The sequence below is a fragment of the Rana temporaria genome, chromosome 10 (genome assembly GCF_905171775.1).
Source record: "Rana temporaria chromosome 10, aRanTem1.1, whole genome shotgun sequence".
NCBI classification, from domain to species: domain Eukaryota; kingdom Metazoa; phylum Chordata; class Amphibia; order Anura; family Ranidae; genus Rana; species Rana temporaria.
The window spans coordinates 123,382,198-123,399,989 of record NC_053498.1 but is presented as its reverse complement, the minus strand read 5'-3'; the positions used below and the strand labels follow the sequence as shown (position 1 = coordinate 123,399,989).

At 43.7% G+C, this 17,792-nt stretch overlaps 1 protein-coding gene across 2 annotated transcripts in view; it reads left to right on the top strand.

Annotated features, from left to right (window-relative positions):
* The window catches only part of KIRREL3 (kirre like nephrin family adhesion molecule 3), a 1,042,107-nt gene extending 1,033,865 nt beyond the window's left edge, over positions 1-8,242 (top strand). For both annotated transcript variants that reach the window (XM_040326200.1, XM_040326201.1), the window contains one exon: positions 6,602-8,242. In XM_040326200.1, coding sequence (XP_040182134.1) covers positions 6,602-7,045 — 444 coding nt within the window. In that variant the 3' untranslated portion in view covers positions 7,046-8,242. The remainder of the gene's footprint in view (positions 1-6,601) is intronic.
* The last annotated feature ends 9,550 nt before the right edge of the window (positions 8,243-17,792 follow it).

Genomic DNA, 17,792 nt, shown 5'->3' with positions numbered 1-17,792 from the left:
AGACCTCCCTCTTCTTTCCAGAGCCTTCTGGAAGGTACTAGAACGAGAGACGGAGGGGAGAGGTGAAGCTGCCTGGGGTAATCTAAGGATCCCTGGCCAATCCCCGACTTGAATTGGCAGGGGCCAGGCCTCCTTAAGTACCTGGGGTCAGTCCAGCAGGGGAGGAGTTTGGTGGAGTTGTTTAGAGCTTGAAGATGGAGTGCTAGGCTGTAGAGGCCTTTGAGGTAGCTCCTCAGTTTGGGGGGGGGGTGACCTTTGGCTTGGGTGCGGAAAGCATGAAGGTTCTGGACAGGAGGCATAGGAGGAGCAAAGAGGACAGCAGGAGCTAGCATTGGCAGGCAATATTCAAGAGGAGGAACAACTGGTCGCAGCCAGGAGGGCTGGTGAGTGACAAGCATAGTCAGGAGGACTGGGGAGACACGCCTGAGAGGACTGGGAGTATGAAGTCTGGGATAAGTGCAGAGCCAGTGGAGTGGCCTGTGTTGTCAGGGGCAGTAGAGAAAGGCAGCTGCTGGCAGGGCCTGAAGTTGGGTTACTGGGCTTAGTAACCAAAGATAGGACAGCTAGCATCAGAAATTTCTATTCTCTTGTTACACCATATGGGCCCACGGTCCCTGCCTGCAAAAGGCGGTTGTTAAGGCCTGGCTGAAGTCAGAGTCAGGCCTAACCATATTTGTGCTAGCTGATCCTGAGAGCGAAGAGTTGTGTAGTGAGTAAGGAAGAGGAATAGTCTGCAAGCAAGGAGAAAGTTCTGGTGGAGTCTGAAGTAGTAATATGTACAGGGAGTGTACATATTTTGTCCCAATTAATTGCTCTAAAATTCACATCCCATATATTCCTTTACCCATCCAAGTTCTATTCCCTCAATAAAACACAAAAAAAAACTAAGCTCATGGACTGTTCAGTGTCTGGGAAATGAATGCCAGGCTGGGCAGTGTGACAGGTGGGCTACAACACTCATCAGCCCCTATGGGGGTATCACTACAGTTCTTTGCCTGTTCCTGGGGGGAGTCCCCATTGTGTGGCATGCTGCCAAACAGGAGTCAGTGTGCCCAGTGACCCTTAGAAAATCATAATCTAGTGCTCCATTTGTTCTTGTGTTTGGATTATGTGAACCACAGCACAGCTGCTGCTTCTTCCATTGGCCCAACAAGGCTGTACTGAAACAGACAAGAAACAGACATATGACCACTTAAAAAATAATTAAGACTGCTTTATCTTGGTTCTCCTCCTACCTATCTCAGCGCTCGTTAAGTGTCACTTACAACTCCATCTAATCTGCTCCTCTTCCTCTTTCTGTTGGGGTACCCCAAGGCTCTGTCCTTGGGCCCCTCCTTTTCTCACCCTATACCTCGTCCCTGGGCCAGTTGATAACCTACCACGGCTTCCAATACCACCTCTATGCCGACAACACCGAGATCTATCTCTCCACTCATCAACTCACCCCCTCGAACGGACAACTTCCTCAAACTTTATCTTTCTAAAACTGAGCTTGTTATATTTCCTCCTTCACGGCCCCCCCCCCCCATGACTTTACCATTAATATCAACAACACAACCATTGGTCCCTCCACATATGCCAGGGTGCTGGGTGTAATCCTGGACTCTGACCTCTCCTTCAGCCCCCACATCCAATCACTGGCTCAATACTGCTGCTTTAACTTCTGCAACATCTCCAGAATTTGACCCTTCCTGACTAATGAAACCACAAAGCAACTTATTCACTCCTTGATTATTTTGCGCCTTGACTACTGCAACTCTCTCCTTAATGGCCTACCCTTAAGCAGGCTATCCCCCCTTCAGAAGTCTATTATGAATTCTGCTGCTAGATTAATACACCTCAATAACCGATCCGTGACTGCTGCTCCTCTCTGCCAATCCCTTCACTGGCTTCCCCTACCCCACCGTGTAAAATTCAAAATGCTAAACCACAATATACAAGGCCATTCACAACATCGCCCCCATCTACATAACCAACCTCATCTGCAGATATCGCCCAAATTGTCCCCTCCGCTCCTCCCAGGACCTCCTGCTCTCTAGGTCCCTTGTTACCTTCTCCCATGCTCGCCTTCAGGACTTCTCTAGAGCCTCTTCCATCCTCTGGAACTCCCTGCCCTGGTGTGTCCGATCAGCCCCTACCATGTCCAACTTTAGAAGATCCCTGAAAACTAATTTATTCAGGGAAGCCTATCCCACACCCACCTAACAATTGTTCCAGAGTCACCCCCATCAAATCATTCTCGGCAGCTATTATCTTTTGTACCACCACCCCCTCCCATTAGAATGTAAGCTCTACGAGCAGGGCCCTTCTGTATTGAACTGTACTGTAATTGTGCTGTCCCTCTATACATTGTAAAGAAAGAGGAGTGGACAGCACCACAGGGGGACTGCTAAAGAAGAGGTAAGGGACCGCTCTGTACATCATTGAACAAAGCTGGGTAAGTATAATCTCATATTTTAAGAAGAAGAAAAAATAACCTTTAAATATCAATTTAATTACTGCTTTAAGAGGTCTGAGACTTAATTTTAGGTAGGGAACTGCATGGTGGGGCTGAGGTGGCTGAAGCTCTGCCTCCTATTATGCTCTCATGATGTCAGCTTCCACTGGAGTCTTCTTGTTGCTCATATTTACCTTCCTTATACCTACCTAACATACGCGCAGGTCTTGTTCTTCTTTTTTTCCACTGGAGTCTTCTCAGACAGGTACTTGCTTCATGGCAGGTTTCCTTTAGGAACTTTTTTTTGTTTTGTTTATCAGACAACAAAGTTCAGAGAGTCTCCCCTCCCTCCTGGATAATCATACACTGTGACAGAATATCACATCCTCTCCCCGCTATTTCCCCCTCATAAAAACAATTTTAGTCGGTTATTAGCCTTTTAAGTCAGATTTATTTACATACAGATGAAGGAATGTGTTTAAAGGATAATTAATCTCTTCTCCTCCAAAAAATGATTTGGTGTCATATTTAATCAAAGTGGTTACCATAGCAACGTGCGCAGACTACCTCTCCCGGGACTGCGGCCTACATGTGCATCTACAGCCTATTGTGTCTGTCTGAATTTTCCACTGCTTTCATTCATTCAGGATGACTTGACTCCATCTGATAATTAAGCACAGTGGACGTTTAGCCCTCGAATCACCATCCAGTGAAATGTCTCAGAATCTGAAATTTCTGTTTTGCATAATTTCTCGCAGCTCTGGAGAATTAAATGGGCATTTTACTTTATTGAATGTAGTATGTCAGTTATCCTTTAGGGGAAGCTCCGCTGCCACATTTGGCACCTTTTGGGGAGGAAAGTGGATGGATACCTGTTTTTGACAGGTATCTAGTTGGTTGCCATAAGGCAGTGCAGACATTTACTAACCTGCAGTTCAGTAACAAATTGCAGTGGCACTTTTACAAACCAAGTTATCCCAGACAGTAACTTTTTAATAGCATTGAATTGATTTTTCAGAGGTCCTCTGGTCTTCAAATCACGTCTTCTATTACCTGCCTAAATTAAAAGCCTTAAAATTATTGTAGAGACAAATTGTCTTTTCTATTAAAACAACAAATATGTTATAGTTACCTGCTCTGTGCAATAGTTATGTCACACCTCTGGGTGACATCACCGCAGCAAAGTCACTCGGAAGTTTGGCCCCCCTCCTCCTTCCACCGCCGGCAGGCCATTCACAAAGCGCACTTTTGCGCATACACAGCAGAGAACCGGCTGTAAAGCCGACTTTTACGTTTTTGGTGGGAGCTCTGCTTTAAGGTGGTTGCAAAGGTAAGGTTTTTTACTTTATTGCATTCTATGCATTAGGATAAAAAAAAAAAATACTTAGAATGCAGCTCCCCACCACCCTTTAGATTTACCTGAGCCCATTCTCAATCCAGTGCTGTGCACTAGTGCAGCTGCTCTCTCCCCCTCACAGGGCAGATTAATAGCAGCGGGAACCATTTGCTGCTGCCGATTTCAATCAAATCTTGTAATTAGGGGACTTCAGGTGGGGGGTCGAGCCCGCAGGTCTGCCACAATATAAAGTGGCTTCTTACGGTGGCACACCAAGAAGACCAGGAGCCAGGAGCACCGGTGGGGGACCTGAGGGGAGGAATGGGGCTGCTCTGCACATAACTATTGCACAGAAACTACAGTGGAACCTTGGATTATGAGCATAATGCGTCCGAGGAGACTGCTTGTAATCCAAAGATAATTTGTTCCACATTGACTTCTATGGCATGCAATACCGCATGTGGCCAGAGGTGGGGGTCGCCAGAGAGACTCAGAAATACTCGGAGACCGTTCAGCCGCACTCTGAAACCCTCGGAAAGGCTCTGAAACCCTCGGAAACTGAGTATTTTTCGAACGGCTCCGAGTGTCACTGGCGCACCCGCACCTCTAGCCAAATGCCGTACTGCACACCACAGAGGCTTGAATCCTGCTCATTTCGTGAGATAAACACTCGCAAACCGAGGCAGGATTTAAAAAAAAAAATGCTCGTAAGGCCCCGTACACACGAGAGGATCATCCGCTGGAAACGGTCCTCCGGACCGTTCCAGCGGATAAATCCTCTGGCGGATTTTGATCTGATGGGTGTACTAACCATCAGATCGAAATCCGCGCGGAATCCATCCGCGGTGACGTGTCACGCTGTCGCCGCAATGATGACGCGGCGACGTGCGCGACGCTGGAAGATAAAGACTTCCACGCATGCGAGGGAGGGGATCGGACGGATTGATCCGGTGAGTCTGTACAGACCACGGGATCAATCAGCTGGACAGGATTCCAGCGGATAGATTTCTTAGCATGCACGCTGGAAATCCGTCGGCTGGAATTTTTTCCGCCGATAAATGTCCGCTCGGACGTACACACCACCGGATCTATCCGCTGGAACTGATCCGCGGATCAATTCCAGCGGATAGATCCGGTGGTGTGTACGAGGCCTAACACTCATTAACCGCGTCACTCGCAATCCGAGGTTCCACTGTGTAACATATTTGTTGTTTTAATAGAAAAAAACAATTTGGCTCTACAATAATTTTAAGGCTTTTAATTCAGGCAGGTAATAGAAGACGTGATTTGAAGACCAGAGGACCTCAAAAATCAATACAATGCTATTAAAAAGTAGCTGTCTGTGATATCTTGGTTTGTACAAATGTCACTGCAATTTGTTACTGAACTGCAGGATAGGAAATGTTGCACTGCCTTATGGCAACCAACTAGATGCCAGACTTGGAGACAAGAAAATTTGCGCTAACCCAAGAATATAAATTAAATTAATAAAGAAAAAAAAAATAATAATAATAATAATAATAATAATAATAATAATAATAAATATATATATATATATATATATATATATATATATATATATATATATATATATATATATATATATATTTTAAACCGGAAGGCAGCAGTAAACAGTGCATATACACATAAATACAAATGGAAAAAAGAAAAAACTGCGCCAACTCAAAACAACCAGCTGTGATGCCGGAACAAAATAAATAAATTGATCAGAGTGAAACAGTCCTAAAAAATGTCCCAATAATAATGAAGCAATAAATGTAGCGATAAATGGTATTCAGCTGGAGACTGACAACACCGCAGTGCAAGACAAAATCATCAGTGAAACCGCCACCACATAGACAGCCTCTTACCAGATTGATAAGAGGGAATAGCCTTAAACGGGTTAACCGCACAGTGGTACCACCGGGTCCAGGGGAATCCAGAGGGTTAGCAGTTGCAGCTGCTAACCCTCTATTTAATAGAAGACACCAGAAGGGGCAGCTAGTTTTTCTGTGGAGGATTGAGGATTCCCCTGGCAGCTGTTTTTTTCCCGTGGAGGATTTGATCTGGATTCCCCTGGCAGCTGGTTCTTTCCCATGGAGGACTGGATCTGGATTCCCCTGGACCCGGTGGTACCACTGTGCGGTTAACCCGTTTAAGGCTATTCCCTCTAATCAATCTGGTAAGAGGCTGTCTATGTGGTGGCGGTTTCACTGATGATTTTGTCCTGCACTGCGGTGTTGTCAGTCTCCAGCTGAATACCATTTATCGCTACATTTATTGCTTCATTATTATTGGGACATTTTTTAGGACTGTTTCACTCTGATCAATTTATTTATTTTGTTCCGGCATCACAGCTGGTTGTATTGAGTTGGCGCAGTTTTTTCTTTTTTACATTTCTAGATGCCAGACTTGTTTCCAAAGGGGGAAAGAAAAGATCTGTGATCTGATTTGTGGGCAACATACACTATTTTGTTTATTTCTGTTGTCCTAAAATTAGACAGAAAGCAGGCCACACCCACTCCATCCTGGCATACTAAAGTCATGTACTTTACACTGAGGCGTACTTGTGGGAGTGTTGGGGGAATGTCAGAGCTCAGACATGGAATTAGTCATTTATTATTTGCATTCGGAACCCACCCAGTTTTGGCGGAGCAAACTACAGTGCTGCTTTTAGTTTATTATCTTGCCTTCATATCCTCACAACAGGTCTGCTTCATATAGAAGATTGTGAATGAATTATATTCAGCGCATTAAAAATCTTCCATCACTTAAATTCAGCATTTTCATGTTTCTAATATTTCTAACACTTTTTCTTTTCCTTTCAGGATCCCACCAATGGCTACTACAGTGTGAATACATTCAAAGACCACCATTCAACTCCAACCATCTCCTTATCCAACTGTCAATCGGAAATTCGACCACCCAACAAGCAACGGGTTCCTACAGGCATGTCCTTCACCAACATCTACAGCACCCTGAGCGGACAGAACCGCTTATATGATTATAGTCAGCGATTCGTCCTCGGTATGGGTAGCAGCTCCATCGAGCTCTGTGAACGGGAGTTCCAGAGAGGATCCATGAGTGATAGCAGTTCCTTCCTGGACACTCAGTGCGACAGCAGCGTCAGCAGCAGTGGGAAACAAGAAGGATACGTCCAGTTTGACAAGTCCAGCAAAGCCTCAGCATCTTCCTCTCATTATTCCCAATCATCATCTCAAAACTCTGACCCCAGCCGGCCACTTCAGAGGAGGATGCAGACACACGTGTGACTTTCCCGAGGCAACCAGGGGCCTTATGTGATACATAATGGGGAAAGGAAAGCAGACGGACAGTTGGGGTGGTATTTGGTTGTGGCGTATAACAAGGGACTTCGGAATTCTTGAAGCCTTGAATAAGGGAGTGAGCCTCTCTCGTGAGATATTTATTTAGTTTTATATTTATATGAAAAAAAGAAAAAAAAGGAGAGGACCTCACGATTGTACAAAGCACTTTGATCAATGGAGTACAACAAGCCATGGTTCTCTTATTTAGGTGGTGAATCAACCATTTTATAAAACTACCCCTTAAAATACTGTATGTAAAACAAAAATTTAACACAGCTCCCGACTCTGACCAGAGCCGTGGCCAAAAGATAACCAGTATCAAAGACTAGGAATCTAGCCATCAGTAAGCACAATGCTGTGGAGAAACATCACAGCCTGGCAGGGTAACGAGACAGGAACTACACATATGGTCATTTCCAATACGGCTGATCAGATGCTAACGCACTTCTTGGCCGACAGTCAGGGAAGCTTCTATATATTTTAAATCCCAGTGTATTTATTGTAAACCGATAACAGATATCTAGTAGAAGTCACATTTCTCTCATAAAAGCAGGAATTTTATTTCTTGATACCAGACAGAAGGTGTTACTTGGTGGGAAACCATCACACCCAATTCCTGCCTCTAGAACAAGTGGTTGGATCTGTATTTGTTGCCATGTTTTAAATAACAAAACACACAACATTACCCTAGTTTCAGGGACTATGAGGACTAGGGATAAAGAATTAATATTGTATCTCATACCAATCCAACTGTCATTAATGAGCCACACAGCATTTCAGGACCATGCAACGTGCACCCACCTCCAAACACATTTCAATACATCTATTAATCTATTTATGTACTGTTTTTTTGTACTGCATTTTTTACCTGTTCATGGTCACTGTACATTCCTGAGACAGGAAAGACTGAGCTGATAAAAATCTGGAAGGGAAGCTCCATTTGTTGTGTGTGAACAAGAGCACTATCTGTACTGCTACTGTCCAATAACAGATGATGGTGACAGATGATTGATAAATTCCTTCATTTTTTTGTTTTCCGATTAAATAAAATAGGGAGATTGTGTGTTATAGCTGGACCGGACACGTTTGTTGAAATATTTTTTTGTCTAATAATAAATTCCGTTCCAAATCGTAGGAAAGCCACATAATGTTGTCATGATCTCTCTGCAATAATGTTACAATATCCTGGGGGGGCAAAAAGAGATAAAAACAGCATGGGAAATGAGGGCTGTTGGAATTTTGTTGCTAGAGGCAACGGATTTACTTTCTATTTTATACCATACTTTTCATTAGCGTATGTTTTCAGGTATTACTGCATTTTCAGGGCTTATCTTATGATAATGATTAGCCTACGTAACATGGTCTAAAGTGCAACAACTTCTATCTGCTCTAACAGAGTGGCACCAATAAAAACATCAACATGGTGCTTAGTGGTAACATTTTGGTTTTGCATATTAAGATTTTATCTTGTGTAGCCCTATTTTTTCTCTCTCCACAGCTACTGAGGTATGATGTGTCACCTGAGAGCAGAGTCTTTATAATCTGTGTGATCGGGACAGAATCTTTAACCACTTAAGGACCGCCTCCTGCACATATAAGTCGGCAGAATGGCACGGCTGGACACAGGCACGTACGTTGCCTTTAAGAGCCCAGCCGAAGCTTCGTGACCGTGGCCGCGGGACCCGCAGACCCGATCGCCGCCGGTGTCCCGCGATCGGTCACAGGAGCTGAAGAACGGGGAGCGGTGTGTGTAAACACACCTTCCCTGTTCTTCACAGTGGCACTGTGATTGATCGTCTGTTCCCTGATATAAGGAAAGACGATCAATGACGTCACATGTCCAGGTACTAACACATATGAGGTCACACGTAACCCCTACAGCGCCCCCTAGTGGTTAACTCCTAAACTGCAATTGTCATTTTCACAGTAATCAATGCATTTTTATAGCACTTTTTGCTGTGAAAATGACAATGGTCCCAAAATTGTCCGATGTGTCCACCATAATGTCGCAGTCACGAAAAAAAATCGATGATCGCTGCCATTAGTAGTAAAAAAAAATTAATAAAAATGCCATAAAATCCCCTATTTTGTAAACGCTATAAATTTTGCACAAACCAATCGTTAAACGATTATTAGAATACATATAAGCCTAAACTGAGGGGAAAAAATGTTTTTTTATCTCTTTTTTGGGGATATTTAATATAGCAAAAAGTAAAAAATATTGCATTTTCTAAATTGTCGCTCTATTTTTGTTTATAGCTCAAAAAATAAAAACCGCAGGGGTGATAAAATACCACTAAAAGAAATCTATATTTGTGGGGGAAAAAAGACGCCAATTTTGTTTGGGAGCCACGTCGCACGGCCGCGCAATTGTCAGTTAAAGCGACGCAGTGCCGAATCGCAAAAAGGGGCAAGGTCCTTAACCTGCATATTGGTCTGGGTCTTAAGTTGTTAACAAGCACAGTGCCTCCACTCAATTGGGGCTTGTGAATAGCAAGTGAAATCCCAATTGAGAAATATATCTCCACATAGATAGTAATCCACACAGCATTGTATTTGAAAGTCCATGTATTGAAGAAATAACATTAAGTGAACCATCCAACAAAAAGTATTTTCCAAACAGGAATGTGAAATCATTAACAGTCCCCATGTATGTCTCAGTGAGATGAATCTGCAGCACTAAGGCTCCATTCACACCTTGGCGACAAAACGCCCGACGCTCGTGCCGCTGGAGGGGAGAATTGCCATTGATGTCTATGAGATGGTTCACATCTCATAAACGTCGTACGCCTGCCGCCTGAAAACAAGTCCCGGACCCTTTTTTTCAGGCGGCATTGGCATTCGGCCATAGACATCAATGGCAATTCTTTGTGGAAAAAAAAAAAAGTAACCTAATCGCTGCGTACGCGGCGTTACAATGTGAATGGGGGCTTACAGTCTTTCTCTTTTAGCAGGAATTCACTGTTTTCTCTTATCAGGAATTCTCTGTCCTCCTTATGCCACATGTCTTTCTCTCCACCCACTTACCCACAAAACCCCTTGCCATCCTCTGCTCTTCTTGATGACCTCATCGTTGGTGAGAGAGAGAGCATAGCAACCATATTGGAAAAGGGCAAACAAACACTGCATAACGACATAGCTCCCAACTGTCCCTGATTTTGAGGGACTGTCCCTGATTTGGAACAAAGTCCCTCTGTCCCTCATTCCTCCTCATTTGTCCCTCATTTTGGTCTGATCTATATAGATGTATATAAAATGCACTTTTTATCTATCAAAAAGAGTTTTCCCAGTGATAAACCTTTTGTCTGATTTCTAAATTGCTGCATTTGTAAATCTCAAAAGCCATTATAAAAGGAAAAGTAGTGATAAAAAAAGCAATTATGGGTTTAACCAATCTTGTTTTTTGTAAAAAGGGGGCGTGGCAAGTGGTGTGTCCTATGCCTGCATACTTTTGCTGATAGGTGTCCCTCATTCCCATCCCAAAAAGTTGGGAGGTATGCATAACGAGAGTATACACTTGGTAAATGACATGATCACTTCACTACACTCGTATTCCCTGGGACAATGAAATATGAAAGTATCTGCCTGTCTAACAACCCTCACTCTTCCAGATTAATATACATCTATCAAGGCATTTGGATATTTGCATAACGGACTGCTCTTGAAAGGAGAACTGAGACAGGCTGCTGTGATGTATCCAGGAAGCCAATTGAAGTACTCTGCTGGCCTTTCCCACCAGCCATAGTCTGCCTGCATTGCATAGAGAAGCGGAGACTAGATCCCTAAAATAAGGGAGGCAATGAAAACACAAAAGGTTTTATTTAAAACATGTATGAGCATGTTGGTGAGGATGGAAAAGTAGGAACAAGGGAATGCAAAATATAAGCAGATTAAATACAGCTTTATTATTTGTCTACCTTACAGTGTTCCCACTTTTCCCCTTGCAGTCTCCAAAATACAAGATAAATGAATATGCCAGCAGGGAAAATGGTGAGACCTTGATAATTGCTGCACCAAATGTACTGATTTTTAACTCAACACAAGAGATCTCACCACTACAGATATAAAAGGTGGTTCAAAGATCCCTAGCATATATCAAAAACTGAAGTATCAATTTTAGCTGTTCTGACATCCTATCGCTTTTTCCAAAATATCACTCCCCATTCTGAGTGGATGACAAATGAAGCCACAGTTCCTCACTGTCTACAATAATGGAAGGGAAAATCCTTTCCGTCCCTTTTGTTAACAGCTCTGCCAGAATGAATAAAGAGTCATAGAATGGCTGAAATACTTTGAAAAGAAAATTATGTACTAGGCTTCCTTTAGTGGTTCCCACATGTCTGCAGACCTTTTGACATGTGGCCAGTACTGGGAAGGGAACCTGGAGTAGCATTTTTACCTTCTGTTTTTTTTCCCTTTACATTAACATGTTTGAAGTCCATGTCCAAAAATATGATGGGATTGTCAAGTGACAAGAGCAACTGTGTCAGTGAAGTCAATGCAATTAACTCCTACAACTGCATATATTTTCCACATGTTAGTTTACCCAGGGATTAAGAGTATGACAACATTTTGGGGTGAGCTTAGAGTGGACCTAAACTCAAAAAGTTAAGATTTGCTATTTTATCTAGAATATTCAGAAATATTAATTGTGCTTAAGCAGTACCTTAGTAGATTTAAATTATTACTTGAACTCCTCCTGAAAAATAGCAGTGCACCTCCTCAGAGCTGTATGCATGTACTGTGAGATCATCTAAGGCAGGGATCTCTAAACTAATGTAGCGCCATGCTTCCATTGAGTATGCGTTATATGTTACATTCTAGTTGCCTTAGCTGTATTTTATTTTTTTTTCAAAATGTTTTATTTGTAAACAGAGGAATTGGCCCGTCACAGGCTTCAGCAGTTACAATCATTACGGCGTAAACAATACACTCCACTCATAAATTGAAAAGGCATCAAGAGAAATAACAGTATGACAGGTCACCGTACACGTTTTTATCATTAACGTTTCCTAACCGGAACCACGTCTTTCCAAGATGGCAAAAGAGATCTAGCCCGAGAGCTAGTACGGTTCCCCCTCAAGTAACGCGTAGTAATTTTGATAAATCTCCTACTGCCTATGGCATTCAGTAGATGTAGCAATATGGATGTGTATATGGATCAGGACCAAAGGTCCGAGAGGTCCACTCCCCTCTCCTATTTTCCGTGTTTTCCTTGAGGAGGTGTAGGAGAGCAGAAATAGTAGAGGTAAGAGAAGAAAAAGAGAGATAGAAAGGGGATAGAGAGGGGGAGGGGGGGCTGCGCAAGCAGGGATGCCCAAAAGTGCCCCATCGGGTGCTCCAAAGTCGGAGGACCAGTCATCGTGTCCCATACATCCGGACCGAAGTCAGCCCGCCTCTCTGAGGGACTGTCCTTCCTCCGAATATCTGAACACATTCCAGATTTGCCAAGTTCTGGTGTATGCTTCCTGTCGTTGTTGGCCTTAGCTGTATTTTAGCTCAGAATAATTATGCTAAATTGTTGGTTCTGTTTCAGTTCAGCTGGGTTGCACAATTTTCCCCTTGACGGTGGGTGTCGCTGTTACCACAGGTCAAGGTTGGAAAGGCAGCAGGCTGGATGCATTGGGTTTACTTTTTCCCAGAAGCAGCTCAGGGGGCGTGGTCAACCCACTGTGCATTCTGGGGAGGGGTACTTAAGGGACAGACGCCGTTTTGGCAGGGTTTGTCTTCCGATCCTGACCTGAGGGCCCTCCTGGCCTCAGGAATGTGTAAGCCGTTTTGTAACCCGAGGCTGGCTGAGAGTAGGCCCAGGAGTTTCTGGAGCCTACTAATCCAGGGATGGTCCTTCACTACCTTGCCTACAAAAGGAAGCTGAACCAGTGGGATTCAATTGATGGACGTACCCTGGCAAATTTGTCTCACCGTGCTGCCAGTCCGGCTGAAAGATTTTGGCACCGTGAGTCATGTACTTTATTGGAAATATACCAAGTGTGCGAGTGGTTACGCGATCTTGTGGCAGAAGATCGTGGGACGGCCTGACAACACTTATCAAGTCTGTGGCAGAGACTTTGTCGCGCTTCGCATCAGCTGCTGGGCCAGCAAGAGTAGGCCTATCTGGTGGTTGCTGAAATCCAGTGTGGAGCCGAGTTAATCCTCTGGATCCAAGTTGTACGCGTGATGCACAAAGCAAAGGTACCTGAGTCTTTCCCCATCCCTCTACCCCTCTGTTGAAGAACTTTGTTTAATGAAACCCTTGAAAGAGACTTTGTGTGCGGTGCAGACATTCTTACGGACAACTCTTCAAGGAGAACCCTTGAAGCGAGCACATGGAACAGTAAGGTAACGACAGGACCAAATCTAAACCAGCAGCTCCTTCGGGGGTAGTGCTACACTGTAAAACTCTGACATTCACAGACATGTCCAGGCATGATGGTCATAGTTTGGAGATCCCTGATCTAAGGCAATGCTCCCTCTGACTACTGGTCTCACCAGATCTGAAGTGAGAACTGAGGATGAGGTTTCTACTGTGCCGCTTACTGTTCTTGCTGAAGAGGAAGCTGTACTGCAAGGTCCTTCTGCTTCATTCATTATTTAAATAATCTATACTGTTGCCTTTTCATCATTAACTCAAAAATCTTATGCCCACCAGTCATCAGTGACACGAGGAAGCAAAATCCTGCTTCTCAAACAAAATGGCTACCTCCAAATTGCAGAATAAGGCATGGTAAAATCGGTAAGAGAGGGAAAAATCAGCTGCAGGGGAACCACAGGCAATACTGGTGACTAGTCCCTTTCCCTCTGCCTGCCTTTTTTGGGCACATCTTTCCCAGTATGGGTTATTTGAAGATGAAAAACAGTTCAAATAAAAAGAATATGCTGGACAGAACAGCATATACACAGAGAGAAGATTGAAAGATTGCATTAGCCTGAATTATCATAATCTCTAGTAAAGTGGAAGAAAACTTGTTACATTTGTCAGAAGCAAGTCACAGGCATTACATGATTCCCTCCAAACGCCAGAAAATAAACAGCTGGCATTCCATTGGCTAGTGACTGCGCTAAGAAAATTGTTGCTTCTAATGTATGCAGGGAAAAGGTCTACTTTAAAGATCAAGCTGGAAGAGTTGACAGAAAAAGGAATTATTGGCCTAACAGCACACAATAATTCAGTGAATAGAAAAGCAAGAAGTTCACTCATCTCTAATGATCTAGTATAATAAATACAATAAAGTAGCCTTCTCAATGGGGAACCTGATCAATCTTTGACTAGTAAAGGTCAATTAAAATGCAGAAAATTGGAATAATTCTCCACGCAGGCATATTGATCTTGACCAGCTATGCATTCGAAATTAAAGAAAGTACACACACATTAAATTCCCCGGTGAGTTTCTCTGCCAACTGGGAAGATGTATAACAGCACATTATGTAACCACAGACTGTTACTACTGCTAACCTGAGAAAACAGCTTAGATCAAATATTCCATTGGCAAACCATGGGCTTCTTACAGGGGCTGGAAGGTGAGCCATTCTTGATGCAATAAAACAGGATTTTTGTACATATCAAAGTCCTTCTCTTGCATTCCTTGAGGGGGCACATGACTCACAAACATTTGGGTTATACTGCTACCTACACAAGAATTTAGACAGTAACAAACAATAAAAAAAAACCTGATCAGCCTAATATAACCCCTTTCACTCCCCAGCATGTCTCAGTTTTGTGACAAAGCAGTGCAAAGAGCAAGACCATCAACACAGAGGGGAAGTAGGACAAATGTCCCACATTGTAGGTCCAAGAATATAATTTTACAGCGAGTACAAAAATTATATTTTCCTTCTCATTCGAGGGACGCTGTATTCAGGATTTGGAACATCCACACGCAGTCCAACCGAGAGGTGGGCAGCACAGCAAACAAAACAATAACAAGTCCACTAAAAAAACAACAGAAAACAATTGGGGATTGCCCACAGCTCAAACAGCTGTCTGAAGGACCTTACACCCCAAATCTCTCATTAGTTAAGGCCTGAACATCCACCTGGTAGAACTTATAGAATGCGGGAACATAAGACGAAAAGCCTGGCAAATTTGGGAAAAAGTTGCCTTGTGCCGTAAAGCAACTCCCAGATCTAGTATAACGTGCCTTGTCAGGAAAGGGTGGAAGCCAACCCTAAAGTGGTTGTTAACCCTTTACAACCACTTTTGACTGCAGTTAAAGTGTCACTAAAGGAAAAAAATGTTTTTCTTTAAAATAACAAACATGTTATACTTACCTCCACTGTGCAGTTAGTTTTGCACAGAGTGACCCCGATCCACGTCTTCTGGGGTCCCTTGGCGGCTGTCTCTGGTCCTCCCTGCAAGAACTCATCACATTTAATGCGAGAGAGCTCACATGGTGAGGAGTCCTTGCGGGTGCGCTCCCGTGATACAACGAGCGGCCATAGCCGCTCACTGTATCACTCGGCCCCGCGTCACTGGATGCGATTGACAGGGGTCAAGTAAGTAAAACGGGGGCTCGGGGGGGGGGGGGTGGCGGCATCATCATAGATTGCATTAAGGTGACATTATTTTTCCTTTACAACTCCTTTAAGCCTAAAATACGGCTTACCTGTAGCTACCATGGATATCTCCTAAACCTGCACGGTTTAGGAGATATCCCCTGTATCAGCATGTGCCATCGACACATGCACACAGAAGCAATGGCACGTCCGTGCTGTTGCTTCAGCTAGTATGTGGTTACCGGTGGCTCCTGGGAGTGATGTTGCCGGCCGATGTCACCTCCTTCCATGCTCGCCTCCACAACTTCTCCCATTCATTGGAACCCCCTACCCCAATCTGTCCGAAGATCTCCCAATCTATCCATCTTTAGATGATCCCTGAAAACCCTTCTCATTAAAGAAGCCTATCCTGCTTCTAACTAATACACTGTGTTTTTACGTTCTCCATCAGCTCACCCCCCACAGTTATTACCTTTTGTATCACTTGATCCTCCCTCTTGGATTGTAAGCTCTAATGAGCAGGGTCCTCTAAATTCCTCTTGTACCAATTGTATTGTAATTGTAATGTTTGCCTTAATTTTGTAAAGCGCTGTGCAAACTTTTGGCGCTATATAAATCCGGTATAATAATAATAATACGTCCACAGGGCCACAAATTAAAAAAGTGTTGGGGACCAGCAAAAAGGTAAGAAAATCACGGACATGCTGGAAAACAGAGACTTGCAAGTACTCCTTCTTGATATCTACAGAGGTCAGAAAGTCTCTGTGTTGGAAGGAGGCTATGACAGACGTGTGGATTTCATGCAGAATTTTTGGATCTGAATAAAGACATTTAAACAATGAGATGGGACAAATGTACCCTTTAGGTTTGGGAACTATAATAAAATCCCTGAAACCTTTATTCTACAAGAACTGAAGTCCCATGAAGATGTCTGGTGTGACAAAATGCGTTGGGGCAGGGATTGGCTGTAACTATGCACACCAGCTTCAGCGGTGTACAGTTATGCAGTCTTTGCTTTTAATGAACTTGTGATTTTAATGGTATACTCTTATTCAGTTTGTTTATTTCCTGTTTGTGCCTTAGATTGTCTATACAATATTTGAGTTTCAGCTGGAACACAGTGAAGGTGCTTTTAAAGGGCCAAGTAACACCCTTGAGGCATAGCCTCTTTTTCTTTTAAACACTCAAGACCTCCTGCTTGGGAGGCCATGCGAGTCTGGTAAGTTGCTGGTGTGCAATCATGTTGTGGAGCATTTGACAAAGCATTACATGTGGAGTGTTATCGCAGCTTATTCACATGATATATTGTTAGAATGATCGTACAATTCTGCACCCTATACAACTTGATGCACGATTGTACTGTTCACCACAAAATGATTTGTTTAGATGAACCTCTTGATATATTTTAAAGAGTTTGTATATGGTCTTGCACAATTACTTTTACAGTCGCACCTTGCATAAGCGACAGCGCAACTAATTTTTCCATTCAAAAATAAATACTTGCAAGTATGCCTCCTGGATGTGGGAAGGGAGGGGAAGCTATGACAGACCTGGATGATTCCACGTGGTATTTTTGGATCTTAATAAAGACATATAGAACCTTGAGATTTATTTGGGAACTGAAAATGTTAGAATAAAATCCCCAGACCTTTCTGCTACAGGAGTTGAAGCAATAACCCCCTGATTCAGAAAGCCTGCAAGGCCTGCATGAAGGTCGGCTGTCCTTTTCAGTGATGAAAGAAGGTTGGAATACATGGAGTGGATAGGGGCCGAGAACAGAACTCTAGTTTGCAGCACCTGAAAAGCACTTACTCTGCCAAGGCATCTAAGGCCCCATACACACGAGAGGATTTATCCGCGGATACGGTCCAGCGGATTTCCATCCGATGGAGTGTACTCACCATCGAATCGAAATCCGCGCCGAAATCCTCTGGCGATGACGTGTCGCGCCGTCGCCGCGATGACGCGGCGACATGCACGACGCAGTCATATAAGGAATTCCACGCATGCGTCGAATCATTACGACGCATGCGGGGGATCCCCTAGGACGGATCGATCCGGTGAGTCTGTACAGACCAGCGGATCGATCCGTGGGATCCGATTCCAGCGGATAGATTTGTTGGCATGTCAACAAATTTTTATCTGCTGGAATTCGGAAATATCCGCGGATAAATATCCGCTGGAATGTACACACCATAGA